Here is a 22595-nt window from a genome sequence, read left to right on the forward strand (position 1 = left end):
AAAACAGCTGTTCTCTACCTCACAGGGGTGTTGTGAGCATAAACATATTAACGATTGGAAGGCACTTAGATGCTAGGGTAATGGGGGGCATAGAAGTACCTAAGATGGAGACAAAGATATAACATAATTTGTAACTGTCTGCCTTTATGATCAATCTTGTTGGATCTCTTTCTCTGTCAGCCATGAAAGTGTGTTGGATGGGGAGCACAGCTGGTGTGGTAAATGTAAGTACCATTATGACAACTTCCAGGAATCTATTAGCAATGCCCAGCCTTTCCATAGGAGGAGCCTGGGGGGATTTAATCAATTCCAAACAGCCATGAGACTGATTAAAATCAGTCACATGCTGTAGAGAAAAAAGGAGCCAAATTCAACCCTGGTGTATTTCCACTGAAGTCAAAGGCATCCCCTTACCTCCCAATCCTCAGCATTAGCCAACAGACGCTACTTCCTCTCAGGCCATACTGTCAGAGACAACAGCTCTACAGCACCACCTTGAGGGATGTAGCTTTATTTTTTTTACATTCTCAAGCAAAATCCCTGAAAGTGAAGGGTTTGGGGGCTTTTTAAAATATTTTAATTAAATGTTTAAAATTTTAAACCCTATTCAGATTTATATGTCGTTTAATAAATCAAAAATAAGTGCAGTGAAGCTACTTAAACACATCTAGTTTGAGGTACTGGCAGTGTGACTGCTTGCATGGTTTAAAAGACCACTGATGGAATTTAGAGTAGCAGCCGTGTTAGTCTGTATCCGCAAAAAGAACAGGAGGACTTGTGGCACCTTAGAGACTAACCAATTTATCAGAGCATAAGCTTTCATGTCCATTTATTCTTTTGCGTAGAGACTATCCGGTTTGGCCAATGTGCATGTACAGTCTCTACGCAAAAGAATAAATGGACACAAATCGGACATCAAGAATCATAACATTCAAAAACCGGTAGGAGAACACTTCAGCCTCTCTGGCCACTCAGTAAAAGATTTGAGGGTGGCAATTTTGCAATAGAAAAGCTTCAAAAACAGACTCAAACAAGAAACTGCTGAGCTTGAATTAATATGCAAACTGGATACCATTAACTTGGGTTTGAATAGAGACTGGGAGTGGCTGGGTCATTACACATATTGAATCTATTTCCCTAAGTTAAGTATCCTCACACCTTCTTGTCAACTGTCTAAATGGGCCATCTTGATTATCACTACAGAAGCTTTTTTCCTTCTGCTGATAATAGCTCATCTTAATTAATTAGCCTCTTTCAGTTTGTATGGCAACTTCCACCTCCTCTGTATGTGTATATATATATCTTCTTACTATATGTTCCATTCTATGCATGAAGTGGGCTGTAGCTCACGAAAGCTTATGCTAGAATAAATTTGTTCGTCTCTAAGGTGCCACAAGTATTCCTGTTCTTTTTACTGATGGAATTATTTTCCCGCAGCTATTCATCTATCATTCTCAGTGGCATGAGTTCTCATTGTAAGATCTAGTGGCTGAAAGTTGAAGTTGGCAACATTCAAGCTGGGAAAAAGATTTTAACAGTGATGGTAACTAATGATCGGAACAACTTACAAAGGGCTGTAGTAAATTCACAATCACCTGGAGTCTTCAACTCAAAACTGGATGTCTCAATAAGATACAGTTTAGCTCATCCACAAGTTATTGAGTTTAGATGTAAGAAATAATGGGTGAAAATCTCTGGTTTATGTTTTATCCAGGAGGTCAGACTAGGTGATCAAGATGGTCCCTTCTGGTCTGTGTGTCTCAACCTGAGTAAGTGCTTAGTGGTGGTTTTACATGCAGGTAAACTTGGCGAGATTTTTTTGGAATCTGGCATTTAGGACTTTGCTGCGCTAGTCCTCTCAAGCCCTACGGAGAAGAGCATGGCAGAGGGCTAAAATAGAGTGCAGGAGATGATTGTGACGCAAACCTGAAAGACAATGAAACCTGAAGAACAATGAAAGTAATAGGTGGCAGGTTTAAAACAAACATAAGGAAGCACTTCTTCACACAAGGCACAGTCAACCTGTGGAATTCATTGACAGGCTACAACCTGTGGCTCTCAAAGGCCAAAAGCATAACTGGGTTCAAAAAAGAATTAGCTAAGTTCATGGAGGATAGATCCATCAATGGCTGTTAGACAAGATGGTCAGGTATGCAGCCCTGGGCTCTGAGTGGCCCTAAAACTCCAACTGCCAGAAGCTGGGACGGATGACAGGGGTGGATTACTCAATAATTACCTTGCTCTGTTCATTCCTTCTGAAGCATCTGGCACTTGCCACTGTCTGAAGACAGGTTACTGGGCTAGAGAGACCATTGGTCTGACAAGTATGACCATTCTTATGTTCATATCCTCTATGTTCTTATGACCCCTGGAAGAAGTTCTTTGGAGCTTATGTACAAATCAATGTGCTACGTAAACACATTTGTCCTGATTGTCGCTTTTCACCAAATACTACATTTGTGCTAGTAAAATAATGCAGAGCCTAATTTTCAAAGCTGTTTATTTGCCTCCTTGTTCTTTTGAGCCATCAAGCTCCAGGGTACGTTTCATTTGATGTATGTGTGTATGAAAAATGATTCAGAAGTTGAAGAGACTGACTTACAAGGGAAGATTAAATTAACTAAATATGTGTAACTTGTCTAAATGCCAACTACAGGGAGACATGAAAACAGCTATACATGCATCTGAAAGGTGTATTTGCCAAGGAGGGTCTGGAGTTGTTTGGAGTGATGCCAGGACAAGTAACTGAGAGTAATGGGATGAAGTAGAAAGAGTGCAATCAGGCAGAATATCTAAGAAAACTCCATGAGAATGAGATGAATTGGGCAGTGGAATTGTTTTTCCCAAAATGGATAGTGTCCACAAAGCTGATAGAAGCTCCAACAAATGAGATATTTAAAACTAGAGTGGACACAGCTCTTAAGAGCTGAGTGTAAGGAGCAATCTTACATTGGCCAAGGGTGGATGTTCAAAATCAGTGGTTCTCGACCTTTTTGGGCTCAGAACCTATTTGTAAATATTTATGGCCTATCACGACCCAGTAAAAAGTCTGTGGGTGGAGGCTTTGTTTCGGTTGGGTCATGGACCCTGGGGAGGGAGTTTGGGTCCTGCCTGGCATTCACCCCACAGAGGTGGCTCCTGCAGCTCCTGTGCTGTGGGGCTGGCTGGGCTTGGCTCTCTGTCCTGGGTGTTGAAACCTCCAGGATTGCAGCACCTCTCAGGTTTGGTCCCACCATCCTGACTGGTCCAAATTTGTACGAGTGGAGTTGTGACCTGGCTCATGGGGTTGAAGTGCCGCTTACTCAAATTTGACCTACCTGGACTCCTGTCATCATGACAGCTGAGCCAAACCTGAGTAGCTCTGGGACCCCAGAGGTTGCAGTGCCTGGAGCAGGGAGAGGAGCCCAGCCAGCCCTGTGGGACAAGGCCTGCAGGAGCTGCCATGTAACCCTCTGAAACATTCTGGTGACCCAGTTTTGGGTCCCGAACTATGGATAGGGAAACCCTGTTCTAAATGACCAAACTGGTCCTTGCCCATCTCCACTCTTGTTGACTCTGTGATATATTAACATTCCTGTTTGTGTTTGCATTTCAGGGCTGCCTTCAGCAAAGAGTCAGAAGTTCTCATTGGGAACCTGGGAGATAAACTAATCCCACAGCAGGAGATCCTGCGTGATGTCAGTGATCTGAAGGCCTTGGCCAATATGCATGAAAGCCTGGAGTGGTTAGCTGGTCGGACAAAGGCAGCCTTCTCCAACCTTCCAACAGCCCAGAGTGAGTAGCTGTCATGGGTCTCTTGATTGTATGGAAACACTGGTCTTGATGGTAAAACCTACCAATAACTGTGTCATGAAACTGGAGAGGAGAACCTCTTACAGGCTAGATCCAAGGGGTTTTAAAATCCACCTGCAGACTTAGGTTCTGCTGGGTTACAACTCATACAGCACTAGGCTGTTTTTAAGGAGCAGCCCTGGAGCATAGGGCATGTGGAGACGCATTCTTCAGAGTGGTAGAACTGGAGCCAGTTGCCTTAGGCAGGCACAGTTCCTCAAAAGGCTCAAGAAGAAGCACAAGGCAAAGCATCTCCACCTTTCTACAGAGCATAGTATGTGCTTCCCTCTGCACTCTGCCAGCTCTGCTCGCTTGTGTGGGAGTAGTCCTACAGCCCCACTCCTCACAATAGTGGGGCACCAGCACCACTGGGAACACAAGCCAGGGGCAATCTCTGCATGCAGAACCAACAGGTGAAGATGGCATCTTGCCCCCATCCTTCTCTTGTATATGCACACAGGGCCAGACACAATCCTGGCTACAAAATTTTAAACAACTCCTGCTAATGAGGTTCCATAGGGTCAGATATTAGTACTGGGCCATCGGGACACTTTTTATGTTTGAATAAAATAAAGCATAGCTAGATCATTAGATATTTTAGAACAGTTTTATATGGATCCAGTAGAGAAATAGGAAAACTTACCTCTTTTCTATAAGATGCATGACATACAATATAACAGGAAGAGAATGCTGTCTTTTCACTTTCCCAAATGCCTTCATTACCTGTTGTTTCTTCTGGTTATTCCAAAGCATGAAGGATGGGGGAAAGAACATATTTTTATGAAAGATCCACATTGGAAAGCAGTTCAAACCATTTCAGCTTCCCCAGGTTACAGTACAGGAGGCCGGGAAATTGCTCTGTATTGAGCTGAGGCTGAAAAGCCTGCTTAGGAGGAAAAATGATTGAGAGATACTCTTTTAACTAGAGACATCCTGGTTTATATATTGAAACGGCTTATTACTGTGGCTTTGTTACATTGGCAGATGATAAATCTACTGAGCTGGCAGTGGCCCCCCTCATACTGAGATGCATTGTGGTCCAACAGATAGCATAGAGGACTGGGAATCTAGCTTCTATTTCTGGCGGCATAACCTCTGGCAAATCATTCTACTTCCCTGCAACACTGTTCTCTGGGGATAATGATAGTACCCTCATCTGTGGAGTATTTGGAGATCTATGAATGAGGAATGCTAGGCAAATGATTGTGGTAGCTCTGATTATTAGCATTATTATTGTTATTGCCCGCAGAGATTCTTGGCCAGAGCAATTATGCAGCGGAAATACAAATTGATCTCAGCCACGATTTCCTTCTTTCTGAATGAATGAATCAGCTATAGTAAAAATACAGTTGCTATTTAAAAAATGCTGTAGGAATAATACTACACTTGCAGCTTAGTCATATTTCTGTTGTTCGTACATCACTGAGCCCCCTGACACGACTGATGCTGACAGACCTCTGCCCGTAATGTTCACCATTATGCAGAGGATGACATCGTTGACCGAATAGTGTCCCCTATGTCATTTCATTGTAGCAATAACATGCTCTGCCTGGTACATCTCAGGGTGATTATTACACTTCTGGAAGTTTAAAGCCATTGAGCTATCAGCCTCATAGTATAACACTCTCCCAAGCATGCTATAATTGCCTAGAAAAGTACTGACTCTCAGGTCTTTTTCCTTACATGACTGAGGGACATTCAGCATATCAGTTAACTCAACTGGCACCCTTCCTAACCATCTCATTGTAAACAAGCCTTTGAATAGCAGAAGGACTTTATAGCAGCAGCCCTTTTTACTGTGGTTGCTTATGGAAGGAGGGTTTATTTCTTAATAAGTAACACTATAATGAATTAGCTAGTGTGTATGTTTACCAGTATTAAAACTGCTCCTGTGTGTGTCATAGAGTCTATGCTGCTAATGGCTAATGAAGATTCTCTTTTAACTCAAATGGCAGGGGTTTGTGTTCTTTTGGAGCAGTAGGGGATGAGTTCAATCCTTACTTTTGCTCTGACGTTCCAAATGGCTGTAGGGTGCAAGGCAGTGACCACTACAAAGTGGCCATTTATTTGTTACGGGACTTTGCATTTCTTTAACTCCCTCTCATCTGAGGAGAATGTGCTTTACAGTCATTATGCATCAACACCGTTGCAAAGAAGACAACGGCAGTATTAAAGCGGCTGCCTCTAGGGTGGAGTGAAGCAGCTGTCTAACTGTAACGCTACACCACAGTTCAGGAAAGGAGGAGAAGGAAATTGTGAGTAGACAGTGGAATTACACAAGTGAAATGTAACCAGGACACCTGAAACAGGTTGCCTCGTGTGGACACACTGCACTTTTTCAGTTCAGTCACACCAGTGCAAGTTGCAGTGGTGCAGTTGTCTGGGTTCAGATTTTCAAAACACTGAAGGGTGATGGGTAACCAGTTCTCGTTAATTTTAATGGCCTTCAGGTATCCAAATACTTAACTGTAATTGAAAAAAATCTCAGCTTTAGTCTTAGCGGTGTTACTAAACGATGGAGTCTATTGACCTCATGGTCAGAAGTGAAGCCTGGTGGGATGAGACTCATAAATGGAATGTCAACACAGCCAAGTGCAATCTATACAGGAGAAATAAAAAGTGAAGAGAAGGGGCAGAGGTGATGGCATGTGTCAAAAGTATTTACAGATCTGCCAAGCTACAATGAAGAGTGTGGTGGAGAAATTCTTTTGGGGAAGGATTCAAAGAATAAAGAACAAAGGAGAAATGAGACAAGGCATCTGCCTACATTCCATCAGCACAGGAGAACAAACAAACAAAAACAAATAAATAAGTAAATCCTAGGCTGACTTGGAAAGTGCTTGAAACAACTGGATACTGAACTCCTGGGGGATTATAACTACCCAGATCTGGCTGGTTTAGTGATTCACACAACACCAGTGCCATAAAACTTACCTGTGCCACAATTTATTCAATTCTAGATAGATACTTATACATCACTCAGCACCTAAATACTGCTGTCCACCATGCACAAAGGAGAATGGGGCAATAAATAAGCTAAATAAAGGTGTCTCCCATCATAAACTGTCCAAATTCAAGCTCTGGCTGATTGCCGGACAGAGTAGATGCTAAAGACAGGGGTCCTGAGCTCTGCAGTCATCAGGAAAACTGACCCAAGCCCCTAGAGTCATTCTCAATTTCAGCTTTTGTCACTTCGATTTTGAGATATTTGCAGATTTGAAACCTGCGGATTCTGTGCAAATGCAACTGACTGACTGCTCCTTGATTCTTTGTAGTAATCTGTGTGTAGAGAGCTCTTCATCATTTCTGTGCCAGGTTTATAGAGTGCTGGCTACCCCTCTGTCTTAGCAGGCTGACTTTGAGCTATAGGGCAGCATGATAGTCATTGTCATCTTCCGTTTCTGAACAGGTCCATCTTCAGCCTTATTTTGTACTTTGGAATAGGTGCTATATTAAGAGCCTCTGTCACTTGAGCTACAGCAGTAATTCCAGTAGGCGGTAACAGTTGTAGGCTCTTATCCTTTCTGGACTAGCCACCAGATTGGGGCCAAACATGCTTGGCCTGAGTGTTACCTGTAAAAAGCATGATGAGAAAATGGAAGCTTTGCTGCGGTGTGACATGGGACGGGGAACTAGGAACTCTGGGCTTTTCTTCTGACTCTCCAGCTTTGGACCAGGAAATTCCCACTTGGGGAGGAATTTTCCAAAAGGGCCAAAGTGACTTAGGAGCACAAATCCTGTTGAAAGTCAATGGGACATGTTCTCAGTCACACGGGTGCTTTTGAAAATCCCACCCTTGCAAGCATTTTCCTCCTCTGTATAGCGGGGTCACCAGCATGTAGCCCCCTCTTAGCACTGCTGTGCGGATTATTTGCTTAATGTTTGTACGTTTCCTATGTGAAGAATACTGCTGTTGTAGGGGGTCGCTCTACGCAGGACCCAAAAGGTGAGAGGAGCCTGTTTATGCTCCTGTCTGCGACACAGATACGGACAGAGTCTGCTGCCTTTCCGAAGTCCTTTTTGGCTGACCTTGGCGGCTATAGGCTGTTCAATCCCAGCTGGTTCCTCTTCCTCTCTTAAGGATAGAAAATCCTCCATTCACAGGTTTGCGCAGGGGCAGGACTTAGCAGCCCTGGGGCTCATTTCTGGTTTATGTCACATGTTCCTCAGAGCTCATGCTGCAGGGTTTCAGCCAGCCACCTGCTGCGGTAGGATGGGATTCCCCTCACTCTCCCACGCCCCCCTTTGTATTCCGGGGTTTTGGATTTTTTAATCTCCTTCATCTAAAGCATCAGAGATGATCACGGGATACTGCACAGGGAGGGCCAGGAATCGGAGGAAGCAGTGAGCATTCTCTCTCTCAGATGCTTGGCTGGCTGGCTTTTGCTTGCATGCTCAGGGTCTAACAATGTGTGTGGTTGGGAAGGATTTTTTCCTCAATCAGATTAGCAGTGAGCTTGGTGGGGGTTCACCTTCCTCTCCAGCATGTGGGTGCGGGTCACTTTCCAGGATTCTCTGGATATAGCTTACTTAAATATCTCCCTGCCATTGTCGGGTCTTCAGGCCTTGGTGCATCTCAGTCCCTCCTATTTCCTGCCTGTGTCACATTATAGTCTAGTCTCATGTGGGCTATAATACTCGGTCTAATTTTAGTTGTTGGGTTTGGTGTGCCGGTGCTCAGTGGTGGTGGCAACCTCTGATGTAGAGGGAGTCAGACTAGTGATTTGGCCTTCAGTTTTCGGACTCTTTGTAGGCCACAGTTGTAATCCCCCTGAATCAACAGCCAAATCCCATTGCATTTAAAATTCAGACTGGTTACTCAAGAAAAAGAGAAGAGAAACCACTGCGAGTCAATAAAAGGACTTACCCAGGTTCTTCTTTTGAAGCAGAAATGGGAACGTGGGTTTCTGATAGTCCAGAAACTTCAGCTATCAAATTCAGTGACTGGTATTATTTATACAGCAGCAAGTATGGGCTGCATGCTTTACAGAACAAATGAGAGCCGGGCCCTGTCCCCACGAACATACAATCTCCTTTCAGATGTGATTCAACAACTGAGAGCAACAGACAACAAGGGAGAAGAGAAGAGTACGGGACAAAGGGCCACACTAATAAGATGAGACTCTGTGCATTTTGATGGTATCACTGTTTTATTTTGGTACTTGTCTTCTTACCTGCTATTATCAGTGTCTCCCTTCGTAGCTGTTTCTTGGAGCGTGTCCTCCCAACACTCTGTGTCCACCCATTCTTACAAGAAAGGATTGTCATTTGTGTGTGTGCGTGTGCATGATGAAGCCCAGGTTTTTGTTCTTTTCCACGGGTCCTGACCTGTGCTAATGCTTTTGGGTGAAGTTTTGGACCTATTCGAGTCAATGGCAAAACTCCCACTGAATTCAGTGGGGCCAGGGATTTCACCCTTGGTTGTATTATCAGAAGTACATTTACTGGAAAATGTCCATAATTTGTTTCTTTTAGCCCCCTCCCTCAACTCCCCACCACACAGACACATGTCCCTTCTTAGGGTGCCTTCCCCTATAGACAGCCCATAGCTTTTTTGTGTAATGAAATAGCAGATGTTACGTGAATATGAATATACAGAAAATGGGTAAAATTTTCAGGCATACATTTACAGTTGGATGAGTAAGAAAATGTGGTAGGGAACCAGGGGTGGAGGAGGTTAAGGAAGCCTTTTATGAATTCCACTAAAGAAAGAACTGTATGTAGGTGACTTTTTGGTTAGACTGTCAAAAGGCCCCTTACTACAGATAAAAATTCAATAACCTTTCCCTGAGAATGTGTCACAATTATCACTCATTTAAAAACAGTCCTGCTAATAGAGTGTTTTATCATGCCAGGCAGTCTCTGCATTGTTCATTATTTAGTGTTTGCTAAGCTGATGGCACTTCCATAGCTCTCCCCTTATCTGCACTTCTTCAGAATTGGATTTTATATTTTTCAAACCAGTCAGATATGACAAAGCCATTTGCTTTTTCTCTTGTCTTTTAAGGGAACACAAACTTCTTTTTAACAATCACCATTTAAGGATTAAAGTTGGAGGAAGTGACTGAATTAGCCAAGGTAGTCAAGCAAATTTTAAATAGATTATATGTTAAATGGAAGTGGGACTTTCCTCTCTTCCTCCCTCTATTTCCCTGTCTCATTGTATGTAGATATAACATATACAATCCTCCATTCCCTCTTTAGAACACTATCCTTCGGAAGCCCTCTGAATATTATGCAGAAATGAATTATAATGCACAGTGATGAAGTGGGAAGACAAGATGTGGTAGTCTTACCTAGATGCATTATAAGACGGGTTGTGTACTGTGTGCATGTGTGAAGATGGAAGATAATGACATTAGCCTAACACCCTGGAGACACCAATTTACATTCAACTGGTTGTTTTGCATATAGTGACTTTGGACTGTTACAGTCAGCAGTTACTTATGTTGAGTTTAAAGAGACTCTGGGGACTGAGATAACATAAAGAGAGAATTGCCTTTCTTCACTAGAGAGATTACTTCAGGTACAGTTAAGTTTGTACATTTGTACAATGTACCTGTGTGTATGTAAAAATATATAGATATATAGATATATAATCCTGTGTAAAACCAAGGATATACTTGGTCCATTATCATCTATCATTCTATGTGTGGTTTATATTTCTTGTCTCTGTAGAGGAAGATTTTTGAGGCTCTATTAGGGTACTACCTTGACTATTCCTCAGCTGGAAGAACAGCATCCTAGTGATATTCTCAGGAAAGGCCACACATTGAGATCTCAATCACATTTCCCCATCCAGAGATCGTACTGCTGAAGAGATTGAAGATCCATAAAATATTCTGTTTGTCTGACTTGGAATAGTTTTGACCCAATGAACCAGGAGTAGGAATGATGTTTCCACGGATACGATATGCACACTCAAGGGCTGGACTTTTTGAGACTTGGCTCATATATTGGGATGCTTCCCATCCATCACTGTTGTATGCTGCTTCCCAGTGAGTACCGAAGAGGGAAACAGCAGAACGTTCAGAAGAAAAACCTTCAGAAGGAGCTGTAAAGGAAACCCCCACAGTCTCCCTGGAATGATGAAACAGTAACAGCTCCCAGGATCCTACACAAGTTCATCAGATGCCCAAAGAGCAGATTAACCCACGAATGTTCACGTTGCACTAGCTGCTGAAGAAAAGAGAAAAAGCCGCATAAAACAACTTTGCAGTGAGATGTTAACAAAGCATTTTCTAAACAAAGAATTGCTTCCAATACTTGAATAACTCCCTGTAAGGGAGATTCACTTTTGAAATGAATACTCCAGGTTCCCCCATGTTCCTTCAAAGCAGAGGTTATGTAGATCAGAGGTATGACAGGAGAGGAAGTAACAGTTTGGAAAAACATTGAAAACAAGGGAGAAACTCAAAACAGTCTAATAATATCCCAGTGTAGCCAGAGCTCATGATTTGATCATGCATCTTGCAATAGCTGGTGCTCTTCTTGAAGCCCTGGCTCTTGGAGTCACATGATGAGATGAGAATCTTTGTTTTCATTTTTATAAACAGTCTAGTTCTTATGGGTCTGGAGAAAAGCTTGAAAATATGAGCTCTAAAGTCTAAAACACCAGAAAACAAATGAAAAACCCCCACAGTTGTCGGTTTTATTTGAAATCTCATGATCTTTAAGCCAGTCTCATTTGTGAGGGCTCATTCTTTTTGAATGTTTGGGGTTGAAAATGCTGAGATGGGAGAGAGAAAGTGAAATGTGACAACAGTTAAACAGGGCAAGAAACCTCATAAAAATGCATTTGAAAATACTTTACGGAGTTAAATAACACAAATGCAAAGAGAAATAATAAGAAAAAGAGTGATACTAGAAGAGAGCCCAGAGACTGTACAATGCTTTCAACAAAGGCTTGAAATGGGATGGAGAGTCAGTGAGAAGGAGAGAGGGGAAAGCAGCGGTAGCAAGAGCACACAGAGGGACAGAGAGGAGGCCCATGTTTGCAGAAGAGAGAGACACAGTCAAGGAGCCTGAAGCAAGCCCATGGAGTGTTTGGTTAACAAGAATGCATATTCTGAACCGAATGATGTGAGGAGCTAGTGTATCTCTGAGAGCTTCTTAAGACGGAGGTTGGGCTTTTTCTTATGTGTAATAAGGAAGGGAGCAGCTGTGTGCACATGCTGGAGCCTGGAGAGTTGGGACTCAGTGAAGACAAAGAGAAGGAGTTGGGGGATCTCATTTCCTTGTGGGTGGAGTTAACCGTGCTGCCTTTGCATGGGAAAAAGGGAAGCCCCTGCTGCTATAATGGAGATTTAGGCTATGTCTACACTAGGAGCTAGGGGTGTGATGCCCAGCTCACATACACACACTGATGCTAGCTCTCATCTGAGCTAGCACACTAAAAATAGTACTATATTCCAAGGTAGCATGGGCAGTTGTGAGTGGCAGATTTGAGGAGAGCTAGCACGAGTATGTCTGATCAAGCTGGGAATCACTCCCCCCTACCTTGTAGGGCAGACGTAGCCTTAGAGATGGCAGTAGTTTGATCAGTGGGAGCTTTGGGGGGGAAGGAGCTGTGGGGAGAGGAGTTGGGGGGAAGGGGCAGTGGACTTGTTGGGGCAGGTACTTCCAGCAGTGCTCCAAGCTCCTATGGCAGGTGTCTACCCAAGCTGCAAACCTGCTAAGGAGTGCAGAAGTGGAGATCCTCTCTTGTTCTGGCCAGTCCAAGGAGAGCCCAGGAGCTGGGGCAGGAGGGTGTTGGGAAGAAGCAGGTTTCCAGGGGAGATTGGCAGAGAGAGAGATTTGATAACCAGGGAGCCAGACATTCAAATGGAAATTCCTAACGTTTTCCCCACAGCCTGGTTTTAATCAGCTTCACAGCTGATCCAGTGTCTGGAGTGGAACGCGCCAAAAGTCTGGCCCAAAACAGCTTTGAGCTCTGGAAAAGTTCTGATCCAAATCTGGGGTCAAACTTTCCAGCTCAGCATGGGCAGCCTGGTATTGCTGTAGATTGGATTACGGAAGACTGCTGCCTGGGCCAGGCTACACTGCCTGGAGGCTTTGCCCCACCCGAAGGCTGCACCTCTCCCTGCCCAGAGGCTGCACTAGCTACGCCACTAACCACAAAAACATTTCCAAACTCCCAGCTGTCAAGAACAAACTCATTTCAGAAAGCACACTCCCTCAACTACACGCTTGCCGTTTCAGAGATGTGGTTTGTAATTGCTTATTGGAATAGGTGAACCTTGCAGTGCAGTGTTTTGTATTAGACGTGAAGCTAATTACTGTGTTTGGCCAAGCTAACCACACGTGAGATTTTAATGGAAGGTATAGCATCATGCTGTGGAAACATTCCCCCCCACACACACACACACATACATACACAGAAGGGGCTTGCATTTGCTGAAGTATCAGCTTCTTTCCAAGAAGGGCATCACCTTGCAGCTTTTTCTCCCTCTTGGAAAAGAGGAGATTCCTTAGCCCTAGTCAGCTGGAGATGGAGGAGCATCTCCACCAAAGGATGCTGAATCCTTCCACTGACTATATCTTTCTGCCAATGCACATGTAATTAGGGCTTGATTATGATAATTGCCTGCAGGTGAGCACAGCCTCCTCTTCTGCCTCTTATTCCTCTTGAGAAAATATTTCCCTTTTTGTTCCTGATTCCTGTCTCACCCATCTGGACAGTCTGAAGTTACACCTAATGTCATGGAACCAGCGCACCACCCTGGCTTCTGTCTACACAGCCTCATAGTTCATTGCTCTCATCCATTTTACTTTGGAATCCAGCAGATTTTCTCATAGCACTATAATACTCACCACTGTCATGTTTTGCTCTTTTTATCAGTTGTATCCGAATCATTTAGTCAAAGTTTTTGGAGTTTGTTTTCTGGTGATATAAAGCCGGGAGTCGATTTATTTTTTGGGTCCTAATTATGTCGGGCTTAAACTGGGATGTGAATCAGTGCAGAACTTGACCCTTATTAAAATGTAAGAGCCACTCAGCACATCCCTTGGAAACCCCTGTGTGAGGAGTTGGTGGTTCCCAGGACAGTTTGCAGTGAACAGGAATCCACATAACAAAGGTGACTATCTGATTAGGTTTGCCAGCAAGGGTGTCAGCGTCTTTACAGAGCAACCCAGGAGTGATTAGGCCATTTAGATGGACCTGTCCCTTTCCCCTATGTGAGGGCTCTCCAGGTCAGGTGATCTTCCTCCTACCAGAGGCAATCACTCCAGAACTGGAGGCATATTGGTAGGGCAGTATGAGGAAGATGCTGTCTCCAATTGTTATGTAGATGTGTGCAGGCTTCAGACAGCACCTTTTATGAGCACAAAATTTACTCCAAAGTAGAAATAAAATGTTAATGTACCGGAGGTTTCCCAGATACTGTACTTAGGTATTGCAGGGGTCTGTCAATGGGGCACAGTCTTATTAACACTACTTAGCAGTTTCCATCCATAGATCTCAAAGCACTATGCAAAGCTTGCGGAGTAAGGCTACTACAGTGTCTCGACTAAGCTGGACCACTTACAGCGCAGGGTGTTAGCCTTCTTTTTGCAAATTGCTATATACCTACTATTGCCTAAGCAGAGAGCTGTGACTGTTAAAGGAAAGCACCCTTCATCACTGACAAAGGGATGTCCTTAAAAAGTGACACTATAAAGCTCATTTATACCACTCTTCCAGTGTAAATGGGCACATGCTTTACGCCCACTTTAGGGCACCTTGATGCTGGCAGGGTGGTGTAAAGGAACCTTAGTATGAATGAAAATCAAGCCCGATGAAGTGTTAGAATTGATGCCTTTCTCTTTATCGTCAGCCTGCACTGCTCTGCTGAGATGGGTCTTTATGTTTAACCCAAACGTTTCAAATTAACTGAATTAAGCTCTTAAATGTGGGTATATTTCCCCCAAGATGGAGCTTATTTTGTCCATTGCTGAACTTGTAACACATCTCACTGAATCAATTATTCACTGGGACCTTTTTTTTTTCCTTAGAGACTTTTTATTAATAGATAACTTTATTTAAAAGCCAGAATAATGAAAGAGTACAAAATGTCTGTCTGACCTCCAACAGCAACAGGAGGACTTAACAAATGTCTCTGCTCCATTAGTGCAATAAATGTGGATTTTTTAACAGAAAATGCTGTAAATCTCCTCTTAATGCGAAACATCTACCATTAGCTTAAAGTGCTGAATTTTGAGTGCTTGTATTCTCTGATGAATTCCTGTTGCTTAGACATAACTTGGACTAAATGAGAGTTTTCCTTTTTAGCAACATAAGCAGTCTCGCCGTCTTCCATTATCCATTCCACTCCTCAGCTCAAGTCAGGATACTTAAAAAGTTAATGGTACACTTACTATATATACTAAAAGCTGGGTCAAAACCCCTCCTTCTCAACTTTTTATCCATTCTCGGCTTTCACAAGGCTGTCCTCTGTTTCTTCTCTTCATAACTTTTATGGCCTCACATACTCCTCCTCTTCCACTGCCCATAGGTAGGGCCCTACCAAACTCGCAGCCGTGAAAAACGCATTTCGGACTGTGAAATCTGATCTTTTCTCTACTTTTACCCAATACTGTACAGATTTCATAGGGGAGACTAACATTGCTCAAACTGGGGGTCCTGACCCAAAAGGAGGTTGCAGGGGAGGGGAGGGATTGCCAGGTTATTGTAGGAAGGCTTGTGGCATTGCCACCCTTATTTCTGCGCTGCCTTCGGAGCTGGGTGACCGGAGAGCGGCGCCTGCTGGCCAGGCACCCAGCTCTGACAGCAGCCCCCTGCCAGCAGCAGCGCAGAAGTAAGGGTGGCCATGCCAGACCATGCCACCCTTCCTTCTGCTCTGATGCCTTGGGAGCTGGGTGGCCGGAGAGTGGCAGCTGCTGGCCAAGGGCCGAGCTCTGAAGGCAGCAGCGCAGAAGTAAGGGTGGCAATACCATACCATGCCATCCTTTCTTCTGCGCTGCTCCTGGAGGCGGCTCTGCCTTCAGAGCTGGGTGCCGAGCCAGCAGCAGCCACTCCGAGCCTGCTGCCCAGCTCCCAAGGCAGCGCCACCTGCAGCAGCATAAAAGTAAGGGCGACAATACTGCAACCCCCCTACAATAACCTTGGGACGCACACACCAGGTAGCCCCCGTTTGGGTCTGGACCCCTACAGTTACAACACTGTGAAATTTCAAATCTAAATTGCTGAAATCATGACATTTATTATTTTTAAAATCCTATGATCGTGAAATTGACCAAAATGGACCGTGAATTTGGTAGGGACCTACCCATAGGGGGTCCAGGTGTCCTCACTTTGGCTCCCTTCTTGCTGAGCCAGTCTTCCTTTGATTGATCACGTTCACTCATAGATTTTCAGCTACCTTATCTGCACTGATGACTCAGGGATCTACTTGTCTTCCTCCAGACAATCTCACATCTCAGCCTGTCACTCTGACATCCCTTGTTGGTTATTACACAAATAAGTTAAACTCATCGTGTCCAAACACTCTCTGAAAGCCTCTCCATGCCCTTTTCCCTCCATCACTGTTGATACCACTACCCTCCACACCATCACTCAGGTCAGTTGTTTTAAACGGGGCGTGATATAGGTGTCATGGGGAAGTGTGTTCTATCACGTAAGGTTCCCCCAAAGCAAAAGCATGATTGCTAGGAGCCCTAAGACACAAAGATTCATAGATTAGAAGGCCAGAAAGGACCATTATGATCATCTATACTGACCTCCTGCATAAACCAGGCCAAAAACTCACCCAAAATTTCCTAAAGGAGCCCCTGCAGAATTCACATGTCTCAGAAAGCTGTTGGGCAGGATTCGGACTCACAGAGCATGAGGTGTGCTTAATGGCCACAATTTGATTGCCTTGAGCCATTCACACAGTCAATGGTAGGAGCCCTAAAAGGAGGATGGTGTCAGAATGCAGACTCCTGTCAGGCCATATCTCAAGGAGGAGGGCTCAAATATTGGATACTGGTTACAGATAGTATTGCCTATAACATTAAACAGTACAAAAGGCTTCATCAAAGTGCTGTGGAAGCAGAACCATAACTGTGAAACAGCCCTACAGGGCTCTGGATGCTTTCTGTCTCACTGGGCTTTGGACCAAACAGGGATTTAAAGGATCAAACAGGGATTTTTTTTCTAACTGCCAGCACTACAAAATTACCTGGGGATCCGAAAACCAAGCTATGGATGTGAACCTCCAACAGCAGATTTGAACTGACCGTTTGGTTGATGGGCTAGAATCCAGCTGGTTCTCCCATAACTGATTTAGCTCTGCAGGACTAAAAGCAGTGAAAACTTGTCTGTGACAGTAAAGTCAGCAGGCAATATTTGACATGCATGAAGGGAGCAGATACACTGAGTGGGAAGGAGAACAGGAGTATGTGTGGCACCTTAGAGACTAACAAATTTATTAGAGCATAAGGTTTCGTGGGCTACAGCTCACTTCATTGGATGCATAGAATGGAACATATAGTAAGAAGATATCTATCTCTATCTATCTATCTATCTATCTATATATACACACACAGAGAAGGTGGAAGTTGCCATACAAACTGTAAGAGGCTAATTAATTAAGATGAGCTATTATCAGGAGAAAAGGGGCATTTTAACACAGTCACTTATTCTGGCTGTGGCTGTTCTTTGCGGAAGAACTTTTGGCCATTGGCATCTGACTGCATAAATGTTTGGCACATGTCGTTCTATGGCATTCGTAATACAAGTGACTCATTGCTTTTCTGGACCAGTGGGAATCGGGCACCCAATCTCCAGCCAGCTGTGTTAGCCAGGTCCTGATATTCTTTTTTTGAGAGCAATCTTCCCTCCTCATTCAGTGCCCTAACACTCTTTCTTGATACTTCTGTGCAGAAACTGCCCTTGTAGATTAGCAGATAGTGCCATCACCCCCTTGACCATTTGCATCAAATATTTAATGGCTAGAGGATTAGAAAGTTGTTTTTCTGACCCAGATCCACAGAGCTCATGGCTTTTCTTCTTATACAACATGTATACTGCTGTGCCACACAGTCCTGGGCATTGATCTGGTATCTTGGGGGTCAGCTTTTTAGCTTAAAGTTATGATGATACTAATTACTCTTGTTCCAGTTTCTTTCCTCCCCCTCACCCCCTGAAGCACAGGGGATTGTCACGTAAAGAAGTGACCTAATTAGCAGCGCAATCAAACAGTCTTCCCATAAAGATTCCTTGTCAGTGACCCCAGGAATGCAAGTCCAATCTTCATGGCACCAGCTTCAAGGACTGCACCATATGGGAGCCTCTTCCCCACTGATGCACTCCATCCAGTTCAATCCATGCATAAGGCTCAGTTGTCCGTCGGTTACTAGTAAAATGGCTCATTCGTGTTAAAGATCAGCAGCAGCTAGTCCACCTGACCCTCCTTCATTTGGTGTTGGAAACAATTTAACTGCTGGTGTAGATGGGTCAAAACAGTTTTCAAACCCAGTTGTGGGGATCCAGGAGGACCCGTTGATAATAGCCATTGTCAGCAAAGCGTCATTTCATAGTGTTGATGCAGTAAAACTGGGTGCACATGCTTTATATTCGTGAGAATTGGGAAAACAAAAAACTGTAAACTCTGCTTTAATTCCAGTTCGTGCTGGTGGCAAAGTCGTCAGCCTGTGACGTTGGGCCTGCACTGCTCCTTATAAATCTGGGGCATCATAATCTTTTCTGACCTAGTGAAGACCTTGTAACTCCCCCTGTTTCCTTTCCAATGGGTGGTACTTTGCCTCGTCCCATTTTGCCGCCTAGGCCTGGAATATCCTCCCTGCTTCTCTGTAGCATTCATATAGGGCTTCTGGTTTTGGATTTTAACTGATGAACACTGATAAAACACCACAATTAAAGAAAAAAGAACAACAATACCAGAAATGGTTACTTGTATCCAAGGGCTTGTCTACACAGAGCAGTAATGCTGAGTACAGGAGTGTGATTTCTAAAGCACACTAACATGTTGCTCATTAATTTGTCTGTGTAGACCCTGCTGGGGTGCACTAAAGATTCCTTAGTGTGCTTTAACACAGTGCTGTCTGAAAGAGTACTACATTAAAGCTCACTAAGAGACTTTACAAAAAGATTACACATTACAATATATTCTACTTAATCAGTAATATCTATAATATATAACGATATAATGTGCATTGCTCATTACAGTATATACAAAGACAAAGCCCCAAAACACCTGGATTTTTGGACATCTATATAAAACTTGAAAATTGCTGAAAATAACCCCCTCAAAAAATGAAATTAATAAACCCCCCAAAACAGAAGCCCTACATACACCTCAGTCTCCCTCCTTCTCCAGATCATTCCTGGAAAGACTCATTACTTTCAGTTTGTCGTCCAACACTGATCTCCTTTCCACCATTCCTACCACCTTCATGGACATAGCTCTCTCAAACTAATTTAGTAACTTTTAAATAAATAAATCGAACTACTATGTCCAAAATCGCATACACTCTAAAGAGGAAGCAATAAATCAATAAGATGTGTATGTAACTAAAGCATCTCTTTTTATCTTCATTATCTCTTGCTGTTGTAGTCCTCATTCTTCTGGTCCCAACCCCCTTGTTTGTCATCTGTTACTGTCTTGTATCCTGCTTGGGGCCAGATCTTGCAAACAGTGCTCACTACAAAGTGTGGTCTCATTGATGGCAGTGGAAACTGCTCCCAGTAGTGAATGCTATGCTCTGTAGTAAGCATTTAGAAGATCAGGACTGGAATTGAAGTGGCATGCGGGTCCGGTACCTGTCTCTTTATGTATCTAGTGCAATTCACCGAGACAGCATACAACTGAATCTTGCTAAAATTCACATGTTCACAAATCCTTTAACTCTCTCAAAATACCCAATATTCTTACTCCACTTCTTAACGAAGATTTCATGGCAGAGATGATAGTGCTGTCAGTTGGTTAGATACTACTGAAATTTCATTAATTTTATTAAACATATAGTACGTTTACTCTGAATGCTATGAAGTACTGCTATAAACAACTAAAACTAAAGTACCCTTCGTAAACTAAATGAGCAAGGTGCATTTTATAAAGCAGTAGCCTTGGGCTTTGTTTTTCTAAATCACTTTTGTGCATTTGTTCACAAATTTTGACAACCCTCAATGGAGCCTCATCTCTGCTTCACATTGAAATCAATGACAAAACTCCTATTGAGTTCAGTGAGGGAAGGAAGGAGCTCTTCCGGGAAATCCTGGCTCTAGTAAAGTCAATGGGAGTTTTGCCATTGATTTAAATGAAGCCAGGATTTCAACCCTAGTCTTTGGTGTGAATTAGCCAGGTGAAGCCTGCATCTGTTTTTGAGCTAGCCAAGCGTACACGAAGGAGGGTGTTGAACATTTAACAGGTGAAAAATGCCTTCGATAACTCAGTAGCGGCTGAATGGATTTTTTGTTAAGCTTTCCAAACCAATTCATCTCTGAGCCGAACATGAGAGAATTCAGGCCAAGAGGAAACTTTTTGGGGGGAGTGGCAGGAAATGATAGTATAAGTGACTGAAAACAGGGGAGTTAGAATGCAAAGTGCATCTTAGCCTAGGGATGCACTAGAAGAGCAAACGGGCTTGCGCAATGGGAGTCTTGCATGTCCAAACCCTAGAACTATAAAAATCCATGTACTGCAGGAGCAGATAAGGTATGGGGGGCTTTTTCCAGTGAAGAAAACCTACTCTGTATGCCATTAGGTTCATTTCTGTTTAGAACAGGAATTTGTTTCTTTCCATCCTCTACCAGGAGCTCTGATTCAAAAAATGTCCAGTGAGTCTGAGGGTATCTTCTCCTTCAATGGATTGCACTACCCCAGGGCTAGGATGTTCTGCTTCTCTCTTATTCCTTCCCTCCCCTTCAAACTCCGAGGTGTGTTTTTCCCTGATAATCCCTTTCTCAAGGCAGTGTGTTTGCAGAAACTAATGGAAAACAAACCACTTTTAAAGGAATTATTGCCTTTTTAAAAGTGCTAATTTCCATGTGAAATTTATGCCTGCCAGCAGAGGCAGCCGAGGAGCACCACAGGCAGTTCTAACGAGACAATTCATTAGCCGGCGAGTGTACACACGCCATAAAGAACATTAATTCGCAAAATGGAAAACTAATAGAGTGTTTAGCTGGCTCTTTATCACCAGTGACAGTCTGCACTCTTCTCATCATTAGTGTTTACTGAACTGATGGGGGCTGCAGCCCGGCCAGCTTATCACTACTCATCTCAAATGAGTTTGGGATGCTTTTTCAGCTTGGCTGGCCTTCCTCTCTCCTCCCTTGCTTTAGTTTTAACCTGTAGTTAGAAACACAGATTTATGAGAGGAAGCTCATAGCTTCCATTGCTCTTCGCACTTTCTGTACTTCACTTCTCTTTCCCTGCACATGCCATTAGGGGCTCCAAGGATCTTCACCCCAGAGTCCCATAGTTATCTGGAAGATCTTTCATTATGGTCATGGTCCCCTCTGGCTGAGGACTGGATGTTGTTCCTTAATTAGCTAGATGGACACTGTTGTTAATGACAGGTTTCAGAGTAGGCCAATTACATGTTCCCCATTCAAAGGCTGAACATGCTGCCTCCTTTGCCCTGTATGGACTTTGTCTGAGTATTTAATTCACTCACAAATTGTGAGATTTTCAAGGCACTCAGTGTTGGGCTAACTTTGCTGCCATTGAAGTCAAGGGGAGTTTTGCCATTGATTTCAGTAAGGGCTGAGTTTGACCAATGCAGAGCACTTAGAAAATCTCATCCTACACTGATCTTTTATTTGTGAGATCCAGGCCTGGCCCTTAAAATTCCTCCTCTCGTGCAGGAAAGAAGTGCCTTTTTATTTTTGCCGGACTCCATGCTCTTCACTTCATTTTTCTCTCGATAAATCTGGGTTAGTCATTCTCAGTCCCTTGTTCTTTTTGCACGCGTGTGTTAAATATTCCTGGAGCCTTGCACAGACTGGAGAAGCAGAGCAACTCTTTGGGTCCAGAGATGATGTCTGCATTTGATGCTCACGACAGCATAGGGAGTCATAGTGCTAACTTGAACAAGGCTTGGCCTACTGTGCAGGGTGCTTAAACCAGGTCCTCAAGGTTCTGTGCAAGCTCCATACCTGCAACAATTGCTGCACCAAGGAACCTAAGACCTGACCTGCAGCATCCCTGCTGTTCCGCACTTGGGCCCCAAATTGCTTTGGCCAATGAAACTCAAGCCTGACCCACAGCAAGAATGGTGGCTGAAATGTTCAAAAGTATGTTCCCTCTCCGCCTGTTCCTTTGAGCAACTGCACATTAAAGATCAGGCAAACGTACACATATGGAACTTTACTCACATGAGTTGTCCCAATTAAGTCAATGGGACAAGTGAACTGAGTAAAGCTACATACACGTATGAGTGTTTGCAGGGTCGCGGACTAAGAAGATGAACTAAATAATCTTTCTACAGATGTCCTTACCCAGGTCCCCGGAAGTGAAAGCCAGAGCACTGACCTGCAGAGCTTAACTTTTGTCAGTTGGGGGGTTTCTTTTATTGCTTTTTCAGGACAAGATGGAAACAGTGGTCAGCAGGAAGACAAGTTTTTTAGACAAGTAGTTGTAGAGTAGTCATGCCTGTGTAAAGTAGTCTCAAACTCTCAGTCTAAACACCCCTAACTATGAATGGGGGGTGCCATAATCCAAATCTGGATTTAGCTCACAATTTCCCATATCTCTACAGCAGGCTGAACAGAAAACCCACTATTAGAGCGGTGCAAATAGCTGACCAACCTGAAA

At 43.6% G+C, this 22595-nt stretch overlaps 1 protein-coding gene across 5 annotated transcripts in view; it reads left to right on the forward strand.

Annotated features, from left to right (window-relative positions):
* EXOC4 (exocyst complex component 4) overlaps positions 1–22595 on the forward strand; it is a 595663-nt gene that overhangs the window by 521302 nt on the left and 51766 nt on the right. For 4 of the 5 annotated variants that reach the window (XM_077837141.1, XM_077837147.1, XM_077837165.1 and 1 more), the window contains exon 14: positions 3596–3774. In XM_077837141.1, the coding sequence (XP_077693267.1) occupies positions 3596–3774 (179 nt within the window). Of the gene's footprint in view, positions 1–3595; positions 3775–22595 lie in introns of those variants that run through there. The other variant, XM_077837170.1, reaches the window with a different exon arrangement.

The sequence above is a fragment of the Eretmochelys imbricata genome, chromosome 1 (genome assembly GCF_965152235.1).
Source record: "Eretmochelys imbricata isolate rEreImb1 chromosome 1, rEreImb1.hap1, whole genome shotgun sequence".
Classification (NCBI taxonomy): Eukaryota; Metazoa; Chordata; order Testudines; family Cheloniidae; genus Eretmochelys; species Eretmochelys imbricata.